The sequence below is a fragment of the Ictalurus punctatus genome, chromosome 6 (assembly GCF_001660625.3).
Source record: "Ictalurus punctatus breed USDA103 chromosome 6, Coco_2.0, whole genome shotgun sequence".
Taxonomy (NCBI): domain Eukaryota; kingdom Metazoa; phylum Chordata; class Actinopteri; order Siluriformes; family Ictaluridae; genus Ictalurus; species Ictalurus punctatus.
In genome coordinates this window covers 3,885,996-3,906,693 of record NC_030421.2, presented here as the reverse complement: position 1 = coordinate 3,906,693, position 20,698 = coordinate 3,885,996, and the positions used below count along the sequence as shown (strand labels likewise).

Below are 20,698 nucleotides of genomic sequence, written 5' to 3'. Positions count from 1 at the left end.
GATGGAAGTTTGGCGTGAAGTTGTAGCAGGTATCATGTGTTGATGAGGGAGACGATGTTAACATGGACAATAGGTGTGACGTGGTCATTGATGGTCATACTGGCAGTAATGCCACATTCTCCGAGCCCAGGAGTATGTCATTTTTCGATGTACTTCAAAGCTTCTGCTTTTTTTGAGCTTTAAAGAGGGAAAAACCAGCTAATTGTGACGCGTGAGGTATATTTTCTCCTCAAAACAGTGAACTCTACAGTGTAATCAATCTTACAGATTTAACTAGCGAACATGTCTGTATGTTGATTGATTTGAAGAAATGAAATGCTACTGTGTTTACTGCTCATGTTGATTTGAGATCACTTGTTTAACTCGACTTGAGAAGATGTTCTGGTTTTTCCTAGTCCAAAAATTACAAGTAAAGACCTTTAATTGAACGGAGCATAAAAGTGGTTCGGCTGGTCGGCCAGACTGAGGGAAGCAGGTGCTTGTGGGCTTTTCTGTTTGAAGTTGCAGCCCCGCTGTTGTTTTCTGCAAAGTTGTTCTCCGGCTGTTCCCTATATCTGTCCTTCACTGCTCTCAGTTCTCGTTTAAAGTGTCATTTCATAAGGTGGAGTTCCTCCCTGTGGACAGATCTGTAGGCCTGGTCCTTAGTTGCTCTGAGCACCCTCACCCTCGGACCTCACACCGGTCTTCTCAGGAAGGTTCACGTCGTCACAGGAGGAAACGTGGGATGTGAGAGTATCAGTATACTCGTCAATACTGTTACCCCAGTCAGTGGAGTCCAGGCAGTCCCTCAGCATTTCTACAGCCTCAGGAGACCAGCACCAACGGATGGTATTGGTGGGCTTCAACTTCTCCAGGTTCCTTCTGTATGTGGGTACAAGCATGTTCATAGTGTGGTCCGACTTGTCAAGAGAAAAGAGGCAGAAGAAGAGAGGTATAGAGTGATCTCAAACAGAGGAAAAGGAAAGACCGGAGTGAAAGACAGAGATGGAGAGCAACAGAGACAGATATAGAGCAGTAAATCGTGTAGCGTACAGGGCACATGAGGTGACATCAAATAAGAAAATATGAACATCCAGAATGTTAGTGCACATTTTTGGGGTCAAGTAAAGAAAAATAAAAGAGTAGCATTTGTAAAGCAGCTGGTAAACATTCTCTCTCTCACACACACTCACACACACACACTCAGAAGTGCACACATGTTGTGGTGTCGCATGTTTTGATGAGATTTGATGTCTCAGTAGTACAGAATGATCGAGTGCTCAGAGCTGCGGTCGTATCTGGCTCCGGAGCGGGCATAAGCTGCAGCGGTGAAGCCGAGCTCAGAGCGGCTCTTTAATATTCCCGTGTGTGTAGAGTTCAGGAGAAGCCACAGTGAGGGTGTGTTCCTCTTCACCTCCCCCCCTGTACACACACACACACACACACACACACCGCACTGCCTGACCTCACGGCCGCTACATCCTCACGCTCGCCTGCTGGAAACATCAGCAGCACAGCTGTGTGCACATCCACCATCACCACAATAACACCACCTCCACCACTACCACTGCTGCTGGGGTACACATCCACCACAACACACTGCGATACACACACTGGTATATTTAACAGAGAGAGAGAGAGAGAGAGGGAGAGGGAGAGGGAGAGAGAGGGAGAATATTCCTATTCACTCTTCATCATATAAGAAACAACAAACAAACTCTTAGCTAATCCAGTTTATCAGTTTATTTATATTTTGGTCAATTATATACATTTATACTATAACAACAATTTTGTTATACACCTGTTTTGATTCAATTAAAGTCCATTGTGGGGGGGGGAGAGAGAGAGAGAGAGAGAGAGAGAGAGAGAGAGAGAGAGAGAGAGAGAGAGAGAGAAACAGAGGGAGAGAGAGAGAGAGACAAACAGAGAGAGAGAGAGAGACAGACAGAGAGAGAGAGACAGACAGACAGACAGAGAGAGAGAGAGAGACAGAGAAAGAGAGAGAGAGACTTTTGACTTTTTATGTGCACTTTATTAATAGGAGTAAAAAAAAAAAAAGTAAAGTATGGTTAGATTAATAAACAAATCACCAGTGAAAATCAATTTCTCCATCATCCATTATTGAAAATAAACCCTTATATGCACACCGTTTCTGTTCAAACATTTCCACCTTGTCATTCATTATATGGAACTCATGTTCTAGTTTAATCCGTGACTCTTTAAATAAGTTCCTGATGTTGCCACAGCGTTGAGGAGGCCAGGTTGTTTACCACTAGGACCCTGCTCCTGTAGGACAGCTGTGGTTGAATCCATCTCCATAGTATTATTATTTATTATTCTCTATTATGTAGTTTTTACAGCACTTTATCAGTCAATCCGTCCCAGTTCTTCTGCATCTGTGTCAAAGAAGATCCCCAGTATCCTGTCCCTCTTTTTTCCCTGAACACTGCTGTAGGAGGTGAGGTGTTTCCTCCTCCTGCCATTCACTTAGGAGCAAAGCGTCAGTTCTGTTCCAGTTCACACGTGCAGATGATGCTGTCTGGAAGACATCGAGGCTTGAACACAGGTGACTAATGTCATCCTTAGATCTTATTACTGTCTCATCACTGTCGCATGTGCTGTGTGCTTAATTGTGGTTACATCAGATAGGTCAGGACGTAGTACTGAAGTCCTTAGTACTGGAGTACTGGAGTATCTGTCCCAAGGAGAGACACAGGACACCAGTTCTTTAAGGTTCCAAGGTGTTCTTTTTTCAGGGCCAATCAAACACCAGAATTTTTTAATAAAATTCGGAGGTCAGTGAATCTGAACTTTACCAATGTCCCATCACTGGTTTACTGACGTGTACTGTGACTTTCTCTCTCTCCAAGACTCCCACAAAAGTGTAAAGCATGAATAAAGTGGTGATCCTGTAATAGTCTATCGTTAAAGTGCTCAGAGATGTAATGATGGTCTGAGAGTTCAGCAGGATAATGCGTCCTGACACACTGCAAACATTGTTCAGCAACGGTCAGAGGAACATGACAAAGAGCTCAAGGTGTTGACTCGGAATACAAATTCCCCAGATCTAAATCCGACGCAGCGTCCGTGGGACGTGTTGGACAAACAAGTCCGATCCACGGAGGCCCCGCCTCGTAACTCTCAGAACTTAAAGGATCTGCTGCTAGCCGTCCTGTTGTCGCATTCTCATGCTGATTGTTGTATTTATTAATTAATTTTTTTAAAATGATTATGATTTATTTTTCAATCATTTAAAATAACATGTTTATGGACACATTGGCCATTTAAAAAAAAATTTAAAAAATTCTAATAATTAAAAATGAAACATTAATGGATAAGTCAATCATTTAATTTCTTTTTAATTATTTGAAATGATATATTCATGGATAAATAATCATGGATTTTTTTTTATTAAATAATTATAATGATGTTTATGGATATGTTGACCATTTTAAGTATTTTTTTTATAATTGAAAATTATTTAAAATGACATTTATTGATTGATACATTAACCATCGGGGAAAAGATTAATAATTGAGAATCACTTGTTAGTCGTCAATCAAGTTAAATTGTTATGATATTTTTTTTATAAATGTTTTTTTTTAAATACTTTTAAAATGTTACTCTTTTTAAGTACAAGCAGCTTGTGTACATTTGTACGGTTGTGTGATCATGAGACTGATGACGTTTGTGTTTCCGTGAAATTGGATCATTTCAAGTCAGCTCATTACTACACCTTTCATGTGGTTGAAATGGAGTTAGTCATAATCTAGTCTGTACAGGTGTGTATGGTTGTCATATTCTAAATGTCATGACATTCACGTAATTTATTTGGTAACTCATTGACATTGTTGTGTTTTTTGTTGTTGTTGTTTTATAATAACAGAAACCTTAATGCCAGCATTAGTTTCCACTGCTGTATCATGACTCACCACTACTTCCACATGAATTGAACAATTAGCTCACACAAAGTTAGTTGGGATTTTCAAGCCATTTAAACGTTTAAAAGCAGTGAGTTAATTTGGTGAATTCTTTAATGAAACATTTCGAGGTTTATTAGAATAGCAGCCAGCTAAACTACTTTACGTTCTGTGCTAACAATTAGAACATTGTCACGCGATATCTGACGGCGTGTGCTCCAACACTGAAAATACAAAATGCTGAGGATGGAGATGATGTTATCCTAAAGCGCTGTGAGAAACACTGTATTGATGTGGCACAGACAATACTCTTTACACAGCTTCATACACAACAACAACAACAACAACAACAACAAAATGCAATAAATGTTCTTTTGTTTGATAAAACGCGTTAATTCGTTCCGCTGTTAGGCCCAATAAACCCCACACATCTTGTCTCCATTTTGACTTGGGGACTGTGATGTGGTCTGGGAGTGTGTTTACTGTTCTCTGTTTTCTGTGACACACACACACACACACACACACACAGACCCCACAGATCAACACTTTTAACCCTTTCATCACTTTTCTGAACTTTAATTCAAATGCTTCACAGATTTTAAGAGGGATAACACCATGACGCCATTCTCCCGAATCATTCCAACTGTATTACACCTGTATTATGATCATATCTCGTTCCGTAAGTGTTTAGCGGGTAAGTGCTTTCTGCAGTAACCCAGAGAACTCACCCCAATCTTTGGCTATATCAGATAGTCAAAATTGCTATCGTGTCCTTTGGTCCTAGCATGGTTTGTGACAGGCTTTGAGATCCCTGCTCTACCAACAGACTCTGAGAACCCTGGTCTGTCAACAGGCTTTGAGAACCCATAACATCGTCTGAGAAGCCCTTCTCTGACAAGTCCCACTTCAGTGTCTAACCTAGCCTTGGTGTCCCAATTTATGCCAGTCCAGGAACCTTATCTTGCAATCTGCTATACCTCATGTGCCTTGGAACTTGTTAGACTCAGCTACACCTTTAGATATTCCTACAGACCCCACCATGCCTAACAGCTGGAACGCACCAACACCATGCACCCCATAGCCAAGCTTTCCACGCACACCCTTAATCATAGCTCTACCTTCTACATCCACTTCTATTCCTGTTGCTAGATCATATCCATCATTTTGTTGCTTGTCTATTTCTCCAAACCAAATTTCTGTCTCTGCACCTGTTCCTGGATGAGGTGCTGATTCAGCCCCTAGCACATCTCCTTTTCTGCCTCCTGTTCTCGGTCATGTCTTTACCCTGCTCCTGCACCCTGAACCCAGTTCCTGCTTCTTGCCCACTGTCACTGACCCTAAGACCAATCACAGTCTGTGTTCCTTCTTTACTGTCAGTCTTAAGCCCTGATCCTAATCTGATTTCTATTCCACTGTGTCAGCCTTGTGCACCCATGCTCCATGTGGAGATAACTTTCAGCTTTTATTAACAATTTCTATCATTTGTGTATGCATTTCCCTAAACCCCATAGCGTATCCTGTCAGAACTTTTGCAGCAGACAGTTTTCTTCCTGTAGTCATGGAAACTGTCATGGCATTTTAAGAGCCATAACGCATTACTGGAGCACTTGTATGCATCAACCAAAACAAAACTGTGTATTCGAGCCGGCAAAAGTGGTCTCCTCTTGGTGCAACCTTCATGAACATTGTCTGAACATTAAGTATGATGAGGCTTATACAGTCGTGGATTGCTTGTCAGTGTCGACGTTACAGAATCTCTGTAAGCTTGTAATATTGTCGCCTGTTAGTGGTTTGGTCACATTCTCGTTCTCAGACGCTATTCTTACCCTGTATCAGTCATAGCCTCAGGTCCTGCCTCAGCCTCAGTGTCACTGAGTCTCAGGTTTTCATACACACCCAGTCAGTGTTTCATTCCCTGATTCCCTTCCTGTCGCTGCCTCTATCTTTGTCCCCGGCTCTGTCGAGACCTCAACATAAGCCCCGCCTGCGTGATGCACTTCCCCTGCCTGTGCCGCTCAGTGGTCCGGGGCCGCCCCTCCTGTTTACTGTTTACTCACATGGTCCGGAAGCAGCACATTAAGAGCCTACTTTTTAAATTCTGGTGTACTTCCTGTTTCCTGAACTCTACTTCCTGGTACATGATTAGGTACGTCCTACTGTCTCTGGCACGGGCTTTAAAACTTTAAAAGTATAAATAAAATTAGCAGACTATACTATAATTGGAACACAGAGACGTAAGATTGTAAGAATTATCCAAATTCACTTCTGGAAATTTCTGCCCAGAGGTTAATGGGATAATTTTACACACACACACAAACACACACACACACACAGTCTCGATCTCCAGCAAAATTGTATAATAAAATTACAGACATAAACACTAACAGCTGCTGAAATATTGGAACACCCCGAGTTCCACCTCATGATCGGTTTGTGTTGGAGCACAAACACAATTCAGTGTGAATCAGTGGTAGAGCAGTAAACGCAATTAAAATGTAGAGCAGGGTTGAACACACCAATTCAACACACATTAAAACACAACAACACACACTGCACTCGGGTCTTCTGAGGTGTGTGAGAGGAGCAGGAGTCGGTTTGGAAGTCTGTTGACCGGCTGGCAAGAAGTGACTCATCAGAGAGTAACACACTCTAGTGAGTGTCTCAGTGTGTGTGTGTGTGTGTGTGTGTGTGTGTGTGTGTGTGTGTGTGTGTGTGTGTGTGTGTGTGTGTGTGTGTAAGAGAGAGAGAGATCTGGCCTGATGTGGTGGCCCAAAGTTTCTTTGATGATGTAGGTTGTAGGAATGTGAGGGGGCTGGGGGACAGTCTGTCTCTCTCTCTCTCTCTCTCTCTCTCTCTCTCTCTCTCTCACACACACACACACACACACACACACACACACACACACACACACACACACACAGAGGTCACTTGCTCCACCCTGTCACACCACAAGAAGCAGACAGACTGAATCAGATGTGCAGTAGTGATCACTTGCACACACACACACACACACACACACACGCACACACACAAACTCCTTCCACCTGACTGTGCTTATGTTTGCAGAATGTGAAACAGATCACGGTGAGTTGTTTGGTGTAAGATCCCAATCGTGTGTGATCATTGTACGTGTGTGTGTGTGTGTGTGTGTGTGTGTGTGTGTGTGTGTGTGTGTGCATGCATGTCTAGCACTTCCTTAACAGAAGCCACGTCTTGTTCCTGTCTGTGCAGAAGAACACACACCTCCATCATTTTTTGTCTCCATCACCTTAGCGGTTGAATGTAAATGATAGACTGTTAATCACAGCCACGCCCAGTTCTTTAAAAAAAAATCAAACTACTTGAGTAACCCTTGGCAACCAAACTTTGATAGGGTAATGGCATAAGAAAATGCGTACTAATTAGCCTGATACATGAAACAAAACTCGTGCAAAGACGCTTACGTAACGTGGAACTCTGTCCCCCGGCAGAGCGGCAGGTCTGAGAGCGTTAACACTGCGGAAGCCATGGTGTTAAACAGCATAAAGGTTTATACAGTGCTGTGTTAAAGCCTGTCCTGACAGATTCGGTATCTCTAATTAAAGTCGTAAATCACCTGCTCGGTCCAGCACAGGGTTCCAGGGTGGTTTATGAGGAAACAGCAGGCAGGTGTGAGATCTACACACACACACACACACACACACACACACACATTAACAACGAGTCTGCATGCCAGGAACCGGAGGGTGAATATAAAGCATTGATAACTAAGGAAACCGTGCTTTTGTGTAATTATGTTAGTGTAGCAGTCATTGTGTGTGGTGTGTGAGATCAGTGGGACCACCGCAGTGTGTTCAGCTACAGCGTCCTTACTGGTGTTGCCTCTTGAGGAATGGAGATCAAAAATACACAAGATTCCCCGGACAAAATGCCTCAGACATTTTCTTCATTGCTGCAGTGAAATGATCAAAATGAAAATCAATAAAAAACATCTAATATGATACATTTCTCTCCACATTTTTCACCCGACCCCTTGGCCTTCTGGGAAAAAAACATCTCACTGTCGCTCAAGTCTTATGATGTCATTATTTGTACACCTTTATGCTCTGATGGTCAAAATAGTTTTAGTCAAGTCAGATGTCAAAACAGTACCACGATGAATTCGGGATTCTGATTGGTCAGAAGGTGTTGATTAGAATCTGAAATGACGACAAATCACAGGTTTATATTAACGCGCTCGTTCTGATATCTTAGCGTTTCTATAGTAACAGCTCGTTCACAGGTGGGTGTATGGCGGACGCTCCACATAAACGGATTAAAAAATCAACGGCTACGCGAATATAGACCTTGAACAGAATTCGATGTGCGTGTGAACATAGCCGTTGATATGGTGCAACACATCAGCTACAAATCTGGGACAATGAAGGCTAACTTGCTTCCTGGAAGATATGAGAAGCCAATCAAAACATCTTTTCATCACCAAGCAGAGCACTAACAGAGTTATTCGATATACATGAGCTAACAGACACTGGTAACTGGCTGGTGTCACTCTGCATGACAGGGGAGGAAATAGGCCGTCCTTCCTACCCTGAGTTTAGGGCAGTTTTGCTGTCTTGCCCAAGGCCACAATCAGGATTCAAACTTGCAATAGTCCAACACTAAGGTGAGCACCTGTTTAGCTCCGGCACTCGGAGCCCTAGGCTTAGCTTTATTACTCAAAGCTGGGCCGAAATCAATGGATGTCAACAGAAAGCTTTTGACAAACTGGTGTTGTCATAACAAGAAGAACCCTTCCTATAATGCATGTTTAGAGAGCAATCCTGGTCTCATGAAATGCACCTTTCAGGATTCCGATTACCTGCTGAGGTGTGTTATAAAGTAAAACAATAAAAATACATGAAAACATGTTGTATCAAATTCCTCGAGTCCTCGTATTTCAATGTTTTTGTTTTAGAGAAAATGCAAGGCATTGATAACAGTATGAATAATGAGTAATCCCTCCAGCCTGAAGTGATGCATGTTGGGAAAGTGAAGCTTTTCCCCGAAAGGTCTTCAGTGGATAATGTATCGTTTCTGGAACTAGTTGTGAAGGTCGTAAATTAGCTGCAGGGTTTTGTTGAAGCCAGATACGCACATGCTGAGCCAGTAAAGATCGAGAGGGAAAAACAAAGAGATTATCAGCATTTTATAACAGGAATGCCTCAAGGGAATCCGTTCATTCCCGCTCATCACAAAAAGACGTGTAACTGTTGATTTCCCCAAAATTACCTACCTTTTATCAAAACCATGAAAATATTTTCCTTCGTCACCATCATAAAGGCCTTTATCTGTGTTGTTAGGCTAGTAAGACAGTATATATCAATCAAGTATAATTTCAAACGTACCTTAATCCCTAAATATTTGCATTTATGAGACCGATCATTTAATTGTTTTGCTCAACTGCAGGATTAATGAATTCTGAGGTCGCTCATGCCGAGCAGGTTCAAACTGCTAAATGTTTGCCTTCTGTCCTTCTTGTGTTTTACAAGCCAATACCTACAACATCAAGCTTCTCAAAAAGACATGCCCCACACCCTCAACCCCCACCACCACCACCATGTTAGCCTTCCCTAATGTCAGTGGGGGGAAAAACAAGCCAGAACACCACTAATTTCACTCTAATTTAACTCTCCGGTTCTGGTGTAAAAGTCAAATATTATCAGGAGGAACTCCAAACATGGATAGAGTTTTTCAGGCTGCATTTTCCTCAGGATCATTCGATCATGTTATATTACTTATCACTAAGAATTAAGAAGTCGAAAAGATAGATGGAGGAGGGACTTGTGGGCGATTTACTTTCTTAGAGCTTACAACTAAACTATCTACTTGCATTAGCTTTACTTTACTTAACTTTTTACTTTAACTTTACTTGCAAAATATAACATTGTTACAAGTGTTACTTAAAAGATATAACTTTGCTCACCACATTCAACATACAACTTTAATTTCAACATACAAATTTACCTACAGCATATGACTTACAACTTTATTTCCAACTTAAATCAAACAACTTACAACTTTCATTTTTGATAACTTTAAAAGTTCTCTATTTAAAACTTGACATACAACTTGCAACTTCAATTACAACTTCACTTACATCATGCAACTTATAACTTTACTTAAAAATGACAGCTTTACTCAGAACTTTATTTCAACTATGCAACCTTACTTACATATTTAATTACAACTTAAAATTTCATTTAAAACATGCATCTTTACTTACCGTCGTGTAAACAGGGTGGAGACGGATGCAAGTGCAGTTAAAAGCTTTAATGAGATGCAGCCAGACAAATCCATAAGGATAGGTAGAATCATAGTCAAAAACCGGCATGGGTCAAGCGATCTACAAACTGGGCATAGAGGAGAAAAAAGAAACGAGGACGGGAGCAGGATCAAAAACCGGGAAACGAGGAATAAAGATCAAAGGCTTGGTACAGGTCTGGCGGAAAACACAGAAACGCACAATAATTCGCGACCCGACAATGAAACTCAAGGGGTTTAAATACACAAACTAATCAAAGGGCATAACACAGAGCAGCTGAGACATTAGGAAAGAACCGATAACATTACAGGTGTGGAGAAAGGACGGAAACCAAAACAAACACGCGTGTCACAGTAAACAAAGTCAGTGAAAACTCGGAGAAAGGAGAAATCTGTGACACTGACTTACATTTTACTCGTAACGTTACTAACAATTTTGTTCACAAAAATTTGTAAATAATTCACAACTTAATTCATAACATACAACTTTACGTGAAACTTTGTTTACCACTAACAACTTTAATTACAACGTAAAACTTTATTTAAAGCATGTAACAACACACGAATCACAGCTTTCTTAACAACTTAATTTACAACTTTAAACTTTACTGTAAAAAAATAGCAGCCTAACTTGCAACTTTCTTTACAACTTGTAGTTTGCAACCTTTCTTGCCTTTCAACTCACAACTTCATTTGAAACTTACAAATTTACTTACAGCATGCAAATTATAACTTTACATAAATTCAACATATAACTTTACTTACAACATACAGCTAATAGCATTTTCTTACGCTTACATTAATTAATTCCTTATGTCATTGCAAAGTGAGATGAAATGTCACATTCCAAACAAAGTTCGGTAAATCAACTATGCTGAGGTGTGTGTGCGTGTGGGGCGGATGGGGGGGGCGGGGGGGGGGGGTTTCTGTAACGACTAAGTTGGATATTTAGACAAATCACATATAGAGCAGAAGCTTTGTATATGTGTGTGTGGAGGGCTGTAATTATGTGCCAGGTATTTAGTCAAATCAAGCAAAGAGCAGATATTTTGTGTGTGTGTGTGTGTGTGTGTGTGTGTGTGTGTGTGTGTGTGTGCGTGTGTGTGCATCACACAATGCTAGCACATTTATAACACTGTTTAATCGAACTACTTGTATATGGCTTTATATTGAATAATATGCATCATACAAACAGATGCACACCTTTACACTCCCCTGACAGAACAATAACTAGTAAAGAATGATGACCGGTGATTATAAGGTGTCTCCCAGCCATTAGCGACGGCTCAAAGCTATTTATTCTATTTACGGTACAACATTCTCACCAGTCTTTGAGGGGTTGCACATTTGACTTTGTCTTTAAGTATGAGAAACTTCATTAATAATCATTTCATACTCTCTTACACTCAATCAGCTCATTTCCTTGGGGTGTGGTGCTGTTTGTGTGATGGTATAACTTGTTAAGGAGATAATGTGTAGATAATGACACTAGGATTCAGAAAAAAATGTCTTGTGCAAACACATGTCTGTACAACACCCATATTACACCCATATTGATAGCTCAAGTTGAAATTCTCGTTTGTAAGAGGATTTTCGGTTATGACTTTTGCCACAAAGTCTGAAGCACGCAATTGTATAGAACGTTTCTGTGATAGTTTCCCTTCACCGGAACTAAGAATCCCGAACGCTGTTCCAGCATGACGACGCTCCTGCGCACAAAGCGAGTGTCCTGTACAGAGCCCTGACCTCAACCCCACTGAACACCATTGGGATGAACTCCAGTTCACTGGAACCGCCTCACATCAACATCAGCGCCTGACCCCAACCTCACTAACGCTCTTGTAGCTGTTCTCACTTACGTTATAACAGCTATAAGCAGTCAGTCCCACATCAGACTCTCTTTTCTTTAAGTCCCCTGTTGAAGTTAATAAGACAAACCACAAGGAGAAATCGTATAAATGTTTCCTGTTCATGACTGTATATAACGTTTAGCATTATTCTGACATGTTCTACCAGTTGGGAGGGTTATAATTCTAAGAATTTAAATGTACAAATCTGTCTGACCTTTATAAAGAAAAAATCAAGTCAGGTCTGCCTTAGCACACAACAACAAAGGGTGATGAATCATCATCTGCAACATACTGTACAATGGTTAATTAATACTTAGATTCCACTTAATGTGTAAGCTATATGTAATTCACACATGCACTAAACATACACACCCTGGAAAATGGCACATGTGGGTTGGGCGGATATCATGTCAGTACAGTGTGGTTTAATCATATAGAAAGTCTTGATTGGTTGTCACACCTGACTCTTGAGGTAGGAAATGCCCTGAGATATGTCCTCATTATAAAAGGTGTAATCTAACACACCTTTTACTCAGCAACTCCCATTACAAGTGTTAATAAGGAGTATTAGTGTGTTAGTGTTATAGCCTATTTATTTATTTATATTGCTTATTTATTTATATTGCTTATTTATATTGCTTATTTAGCCTATTTATTTATTTATATTGCTTATGCACCTTTGCTTTCAGAATATCACTCTATGATAAGGTAAAAAATCAAAACCAAGCCAAAACACAAGGCCCACAAGGCCCACAAGGCCGCCTCCCCAATCAAACTAAAACACAAGGCCGACAAGGCAGCCTCCCCAACCAAACTAAAACACAAGGCCCACAAGGCCGCCTCCCCAATTAAACTAAAACACAAGGCCCACAAGGCCGCCTCCCCAATCAAACTAAAACACAAGGCCCACAAGGCCGCCTCCCCAACCAAACTAAAACACAAGGCCCACAAGGCCGCCTCCCCAATCAAACTAAAACACAAGGCCCACAAGGCAGCCTCCCCAACCAAACTAAAACACAAGGCCCACAAGGCCGCCTCCCCAATCAAACTAAAACACAAGGCCCACAAGGCAGCCTCCCCAACCAAACTAAAACACAAGGCCCACAAGGCCGCCTCCCCAACCAAACTAAAACACAAGGCCGACAAGGCAGCCTCCCCAACCAAACTAAAACACAAGGCCCACAAGCCAGCCTCCCCAACCAAACTAAAGTGCAATGCACTTGCTGACTGTACATATGACTTCGTTGCTTCTCCACCTGCCGGCTCCGTGGATGACGACGCCGCTCCGCTGCTCACTGACTTTGCAGATGATGTCATCGCCCCACTGCCTGCTCACCTGATTTCACTACTGACCAGCTAGAGTGTTGGCTACCTGAGTGATCTGACCGCTGTCCAGACCAGCTGGTGTGCTCATCCTTCAATTACCCTGTCTCCCGTCCTGACCAGTTGGGTCATGTCATCATGACTGGCTCCCCTGTTTCCGCCTCCCTGCTCTGCTGAGGTTTGTTAGTGCAGTAGGTAACATGTCAGTCTCATAATCTGAAGTGGCAAGTGTGCTTTATAAAAATAAGAGCTGTCGATACAGTGAGGCCACAGTCGGTCGCAATACATTCAAAATCAACAAACGTAGGTATAGCAACACTGGATAATCAATACAAGTAATCATAAACCTCTAGATCAATCGAGAGATACGCTACAATTTAAAGTGGAGTGGCATCAGTCCACCTCCCCACTCTGCTGAGAACATTGCTCCACCTCCCAAGTGCACTGAGGTTGTTGCTCCGCCTCCTTGCTGTGTTGAAGCCATTGCTCCTTCTGGGCAGTGCCTGCTTTGGGGCATTAGACACCTTGCAGACATTCTTCTCTATACCCCCTTGTTGACTCATTTCAGGAGCTTCGGGAGCCATGCCTTGAGGGAGTGTGTCTGTCATCAATTCCACCTCTCGGCAAACTCTGTACTTCCATATGCGGGATTTTTTTGTGTCTTGTCTCTGCCCCTGTCTTTTCATTGGTTGTACTCCCTATTGTGTTGTGATCATGTGCATCTGTTTTGATTTTGCGCATCGAAGCCCTTCTGGGTCGCTGTCTCCTCTTGTTGATTATATCGTGTGTTTCCAAGTTGTGTTTCTTTCTTATTTCCCTAGTTCATGTTCTAGACTTCCTCGTTTTGATCTGTGCCGGTGTTATTGTTTATGATTATGGATTGTCCTGGTTTCTTTCCACAATTCTACATTTGTTGCAATGGACTGTGAATATGATTCTTGGATTTGCCCAAATACACAGCATACTGATCTTACACACTTGTGTCCTGCTTCTCCTCAACACTAACACACGATAAGACACTCTAACACACTGTACCACACTCTAACACACACTAACACATTCTTAATCAGTGTATGTTAACCTCATTAGTGAGGTGTGAATTAGCCAATTAATTGAACCTCCCTCTCTCTCTCTCTGTCTTTCTCTTTTCCGCTATACCTCTACACTCCTCTGTCTGTCTTGTCTCTCCCTCTTTCTATCTTTCTCTTTGTGTCTTTCTCTCCCTCTATTTTCTTTCTTCTCTTTCTCTGTCTTTCTATCTTTATCTCTCCCTCTGTCTGTCTTTCCTCTTCCTTGCCTTTTTCTTTCTTTAAATCTTATGTCTCTTTTTCTCTCTCTTCATTTATGTTACACAACACATACAATAGTAATATTAACACATAAAACACACTTAAGACACTTACACACACACACCAACTCCTCTGCAGGGGTTTTTTTCTCTATTCTCTGTGCGTGTCTCTGCCCGCACTGCCAGTGTGTGTGTGTGTGTGTGTGTGTGTGTGTGTGTGTGTGATGACGCTGTGGGCTGGAAAAGCTGCACGCACTACACGAGGCTCAGAATGCGACCAACAACACAAGCACGAGGTTCATAGTACACTCCACACACACACATACACACACACTGAGAGTTCTCCTGCTCAGATTCTGCTCCAGCTGCTCTCACACACACACACACACACACACACACACACACACACACACACACACACACACACACACACACACACACACACACACAGCATAAAGGTGCAGAAAGAACTCACCTGGAGGAAAGTTTTTTAAAGCGATGACAGACGCCGAGCCACAGCTGCTTCTTCTCCTCCAGCAGGTCTGATCTCACGCAGGAACAGGGCTGGAGTTCTCCAACACCGATCTCACAGATGAACCTTATCTGAGGAACATCAGATCTACAGATCTTATCTGAGAGGAGCTGCAACTGAAACTCTACTGCGACACTCCAGAGGACGATATTCTACTTTATTCCACTTTTCTTTTACATTAATATATTTTTGGATGGAGAGCTTCAGGATGTTCCTCCTCTTCCACCTTCTCTCCTTTCTCCTGCACAGGTAAGCTCTTCTTCTCATTTTGTCTCTACGTCTGCTCTCGTTCTTCTCTCGTTCTCTTCCTTTTTTTCTCGTCTTCATTTCAATTTTTCATATTTTCTCCATCCTTAATTCTTCCTCCTTTTCTCTTCTTAATCTCTCTTTCTTTTCTTTTTTTATCTTATTCCTTCTGTTCTTTCTACTCCAGAGGTTCTCTTCTCCTCCTCCTCATGTAGTTCCGGTCTATATTTTGGTTTAATTTCCTTCATTTTTATTCTCCTCCTTGCCCTCACTCTTCATTCATTTCTTGTCTACTTTTCTGTTCCCTTTCACTTTTTCTTTTCTTCACCTACTCAAATGTTCTTCTTCCTCCTCTCTTAAACTCTTCGTCTTTCATCTCCCCTTAGACCTTTCTCTCCCCCTTCTTCTCATGCCTCTTCTCTTCATCTTTTTTGTCTTTCTTCTTCTTTCTCTTTCTTCTTCTGTCTGTTTCTTCTCCTCTTACACCTTCTGATCTTTCTCCCTCCAGTTCTCCACTTCATTTATTTCTTCTCTTTTTTTTTCTATTCTCCTTCATTTTTATTCTTCTCCTACTCTCCTCTCCTTCTTCTTCTTCTTCTTCTTCTTCTTCTTCCCCCCTTTCTGTTGTTCTCTCACTCTTTCTACATATTTCTTATAAGGCTGTTTCAGAAGCTCGAGTGCTTTTTTTTTTCATTTTTGATCCTTTATTATTTTACCCTTGTAATTCCCACTTCACATATAAAAGTATGTATTATAAATGGAAATAAAAAATACAAAATGGAAGAAAAACTGAGATGCAGTCAATCTTCCACAGCGTGACAGTCGTCACCCTGTATAATAGCACACTTATTATCAGAGCTGAATGAAAACTGAACGTCCTGAATGCATGTGCAATTAACTTTAAGTGCCGGTTCAGATGATGGAACAGGTTTAGTCACTTTACACCAAGAGTTTTTCTTTATATAAACTTTAATATAAGCACATGTCATTTAAGGTTTTAAAAAACAAGCTGCATGAACGTTTGCAGATTTTGTGATAAGAGAATGTGTCCTTTATTGAGTTATTTATTATTTTGAGTATGTGGTGAACATTTAAGCAGATAAAAATCGAGTGTTCTTTTTTGTCTAAGCGATAAAAGAAATATATGATTAAAATTCAGATGCGTGACAGCTGAATGGCAGATTTATCTGCTCATGCTGCTCCTGATTCAGGTTTATCAAGCCATTATTTTGCTAACACCACACCGGAGGCATTTCTCCTGCACGTTAACATATTTGCATATCACTAAACCTGGGCGTAATGTGCATGTGTGACCTCTATCATTATAGTCACATTATTATTTCTGTCATTATAGTGTCTAACTATATTAAAGAATGTGAAGAATGTAGACGGGTACTCGGAGGTGCAGCGGTGCTCATTAAATGAGTTTGGAATGCATACGATTAATAAAAATGAAGCGTACAGTGCGCACTTACACCTGGGGTTTGTGGTTTATTGTTATTTTCTAACAATGAAGACATTTTTCATTTATTTAGATCCCACCTGAGAGATTTTCGTGCCACATCAGATTCTGTCTCCATCGATTCTGTGATTTAGGTTGATCTGGTTTCATTTACATAGAAGATGAGATTTAAAAAAGCCTTAATTAAGCCCAAAAGTTAGTCTAAAGTCAAAATGTATGTGGGGAAAGTTGCTCGTATTTAGAGTCGGGTTACGCTGCTGCTTAAGTGGATTTTCTGAGATGGGGGCGTTTCATTAGCGTCTACACCACCACCTTTAAACCCAAAGCTGCTTCCAGATTTCACACTCTTCTATATATAGTCATGTGTGTAAGATCAGTGTGTTGATTAGGTCATATCCAATATGCATAAAGTCCGTAGCAGGAGTTATAACACAGGTGAGCAGAGACACTTGGGTCAAAGCCAAAACAAACACGAGTAAGAAGTAGGACGATTGGGCAAATAACGAGGCTTAGGAACATTAACCGATCGACACTTCACACCGAAGCACTGAAAACTCAAGGGCTTAAATACACAAACTAATCAAGAAACAGGTGAAAACAAACATGACACTTTAGGAAGCTAAACCAGTGACGAGGCATGACCTGAAACACGACCCACACGGCTATATAAACAATAACATAAAGCCGGAAACAGCTCTGTTCGTGCTGACAGCCGCGACACGTGTTACGAGCCGAAGCTTAAACTGAGAAGGGGAATACCTAACAGCTGCATGGACATTCCTAGCTGTAATGATCGCATTAATGAGTGAAGTAATTAAACACACTCATTAATCAGCAGCACATACTGTAGAATAGCACTTGATCCAGCACATTCTGATATTTTACACGTTCCTGCTCTGAGACATTGAATCGAGGTGATGAAATCGTAACGTGTGTGTGTGTGTGTGTGTTAGGTGTAGGAGTTTGACTGGTTGAATTGTCAAATTAATAAGAATAGTCAGTGTTTGCGTTGTGTTAATTTGATGTGCTCTGCTGTAAAGAATACGTGCTCATGGTATGAAGGATAATCTGACCTAGCACACAGCTGCTATGCTTACAGAGAAATTTTAACTTCATTTGATCCATAAATGATTCACTCCTCCAGATAAACCTCCAGGGTTGTCCACTAATCGTAGGGTTGGCGGTTCGATTCCCAGCCCACATGACTCCACATGACTCCACATGCCGAAGTGTCCCTGGGAAAGACACTGAACCCCAAGTTGCTCCCGATGGCAAGTTAGCGCCTTGCATGGCAGCTCTGCTACCATTGGTGTGTGAGTGTATGTGTGTGTGTGTGTATGTGTGTGTGTGTGAATGAGAACCAGTGTAAAGCACTTTGGATTTGGACTTTTTAACCCTATATAAGTGCAGACCATTTACCATTTACCAAAAACCATGTCCCTGATTAACACGTGTCTCCTCTGATGTAATACAGTAGGGAAAAATATCATGACTGTAAATTCAGTCATAACTTCACAGGGTAGTAATAAGACAGAAGATGCAGATCTTTCTCTCTCTCTCTCCCTCTCTCTCTCTCTCTCTCTCTCTCTCTCTCTCTCTCATTCTTTCCCTTTCTGTAAAAAAATATGGAGCTGTGAATGAATTTGCAGTCAGGATTTTTTTTTTGTTTTGTTTTTTTACCATGGTTCTCCATGACAGTTTTTTTTTTTTTTTAATCCTTTAGGATATCTAAGACAGGATCTCTAACACAATCGATGTCTATTTTCTTATCAAGTGGTCTTAGTTATGAGTTATGCTAAAACTCACACGGTAGAGAGAAATTAAGGCTGTAAGTAATTACCTTCAGATGTCAGGTGCATGCTCTGAAACCATAAACATGGCCTAATGTAATAAATACTGGAATTACTGGAACTACTACTTCAAAGATTAAACTCGACTTCAAAGATGATGGCCGATGTGAGCGGCTGCATATCGTGGCCAGGCGTTAAATACAAGCGTACCCCGACAGATAAATGATCCTGTTTTACATCTCATTACCTTCACTTCAAGTCACACATGTGCTTTTACAGGACACGCTAAAGTGTCGCTGGATTGATTAGAGACGTGATTTTACTGAGATCTGTGTTAGCACTCCTGCACCTTTAGCATCATCAGAATGGACAGAATATATATATATATATATATATATATATATATATATATATATATATATATATATATATATATACTGATGACTTCTTGAAAATAAGTGTTGACTAGGAGGATAAATTTATTGCCCTGATTTTGGCTTAACCATGAACTGCTGTTACACATCAGTAGCGGATTACGTCTACATCTTTTCTGTAATGACTGTTTCCCAGCGACTGAGTTATAACAAATCAAGCACAGAATAAATGCTGCTCTCTATTGGCTCTCCTTACTTTCCCTTACCTTTAATGTCATATACATGTATTAATGTATTTACAGTATATACAGAATTTGTTTTACATATTGCGCACCTCACTGCTCATTAATCACTGCTAATCAGATCATTATTATTATTATTATTATTATTAAATCTGAGTGTTAATAAGGAATAAACCACTGCGGGTATAGGAAACTAATCCACGCTGCAGGGTGTGATGCGTCCCAATGCAAAGTGGATGTTAATTTTCCTATCAAGGGTTTTATTGTTTTATTCTTCTTATACCAGAACAATTTGGCAATAATTAAAAAACAAGATGTACCCTTTATCCATTTAAAGTGAAGTACTTTATACGCAGCTATAAACTGCCATTCCCTCACCAGCCTCTCGTTATTCTGTCTCTTGAAGTTAATAAGACTAAAAAAACGCAGCTTGTCATGTTACAGAGAAACTCCTCTGTGCTGAAGATGTGGGAAAACATACAGTTACAGCTTTACCTCTGACTGTTACACAGCACTGATACTGGAGACTCCTTCCTTACACGTTACATAAACTCATTTCTCCTTACAGAAAACTTCACCATATCGATGATTATACACGTTAACGAGGAGCGTGCGCTGTACACGTCCCTGTGAATGAGCCGCTGCTATAGAAACGATAACGCGTCAGAGCTAGCATGTTAATATAAACCTGCGCTACTGTCAGAGCCGCTGTTCTAGAGAACTATAAACACCTGACGACCAATCAGACAGTATCATGTATTCAATAAAGAATATCAGGCTGGAGCTACTTGGTGTTGCGGTGGTCATGTGGTAGAACTGAACAGAAGTCATCTGGGCCTTTAGGACCTGTTTTATGAAAACGAACAGAGTCTGTTAAATAAAATGTTAAATAAACAGCTTGATGTCATTTTATGTTTTAATTTATTTATTAATTTTCATGTGATTCATTTACATGTGATTCATTTTCATGTGATTCATTTTCATGTGATTCATTTTCATGTGATTCATTTACATGTGATTCATTTTCATGTGATTCATTTACCTTTTCTCTTCTCTCCTCCCTTCCCTTTCCCAAATATTTCATTGAGAAGAAGAAGCAAAACAAAAAAAACAAAAAAAGGGAAAACAAAATTAAAAGTACCAAAAAACTCTAAAAAAAAAAAAACATAAACTCTAACCCAGTCAGAGCATCAAAACAGAGAAGCACATTAATACAGAAGTAAATTTAAGAGGAGTGAGTCCACAAAATCTAGACGAAGTAATGCACCAACAATATCTTCAATAAGAATCCGAATTCTGTAGAGCTGGAAGGCCGAGTGCAAAAAAGAATAAAAGTGAAAAAGACTCCGCTGTGTAGGTGATGCAGTTCACCCCGATATCAAGAGTTTAACATAGTCTCCTGCTTCCTCCGCT

General features: G+C 40.8%; 1 protein-coding gene and 2 long non-coding RNA genes across 3 annotated transcripts in view; 2 read left to right on the top strand and 1 right to left on the bottom strand.

The window, feature by feature from the left end:
* LOC128632904 (uncharacterized) overlaps window positions 1-20,698 on the top strand; it is a 108,818-nt gene that overhangs the window by 67,749 nt on the left and 20,371 nt on the right. The window lies entirely within an intron of this gene.
* On the bottom strand, window positions 7,056-15,224 carry LOC128632903 (uncharacterized). The gene is made up of 3 exons (XR_008396527.1): window positions 15,115-15,224; window positions 10,141-10,267; window positions 7,056-9,015 (listed from the first exon to the last, which is right to left on the bottom strand). It is a non-coding gene; the product is annotated as an uncharacterized LOC128632903 (long non-coding RNA).
* The window catches only part of wnt10a (wingless-type MMTV integration site family, member 10a), a 26,320-nt gene continuing 20,371 nt past the window's right edge, over window positions 14,750-20,698 (top strand). Inside the window, exon 1 of the mRNA XM_017469057.3 lies at window positions 14,750-15,420. Coding sequence (XP_017324546.1) covers window positions 15,365-15,420 — 56 coding nt within the window. The 5' untranslated portion in view covers window positions 14,750-15,364. The remainder of the gene's footprint in view (window positions 15,421-20,698) is intronic.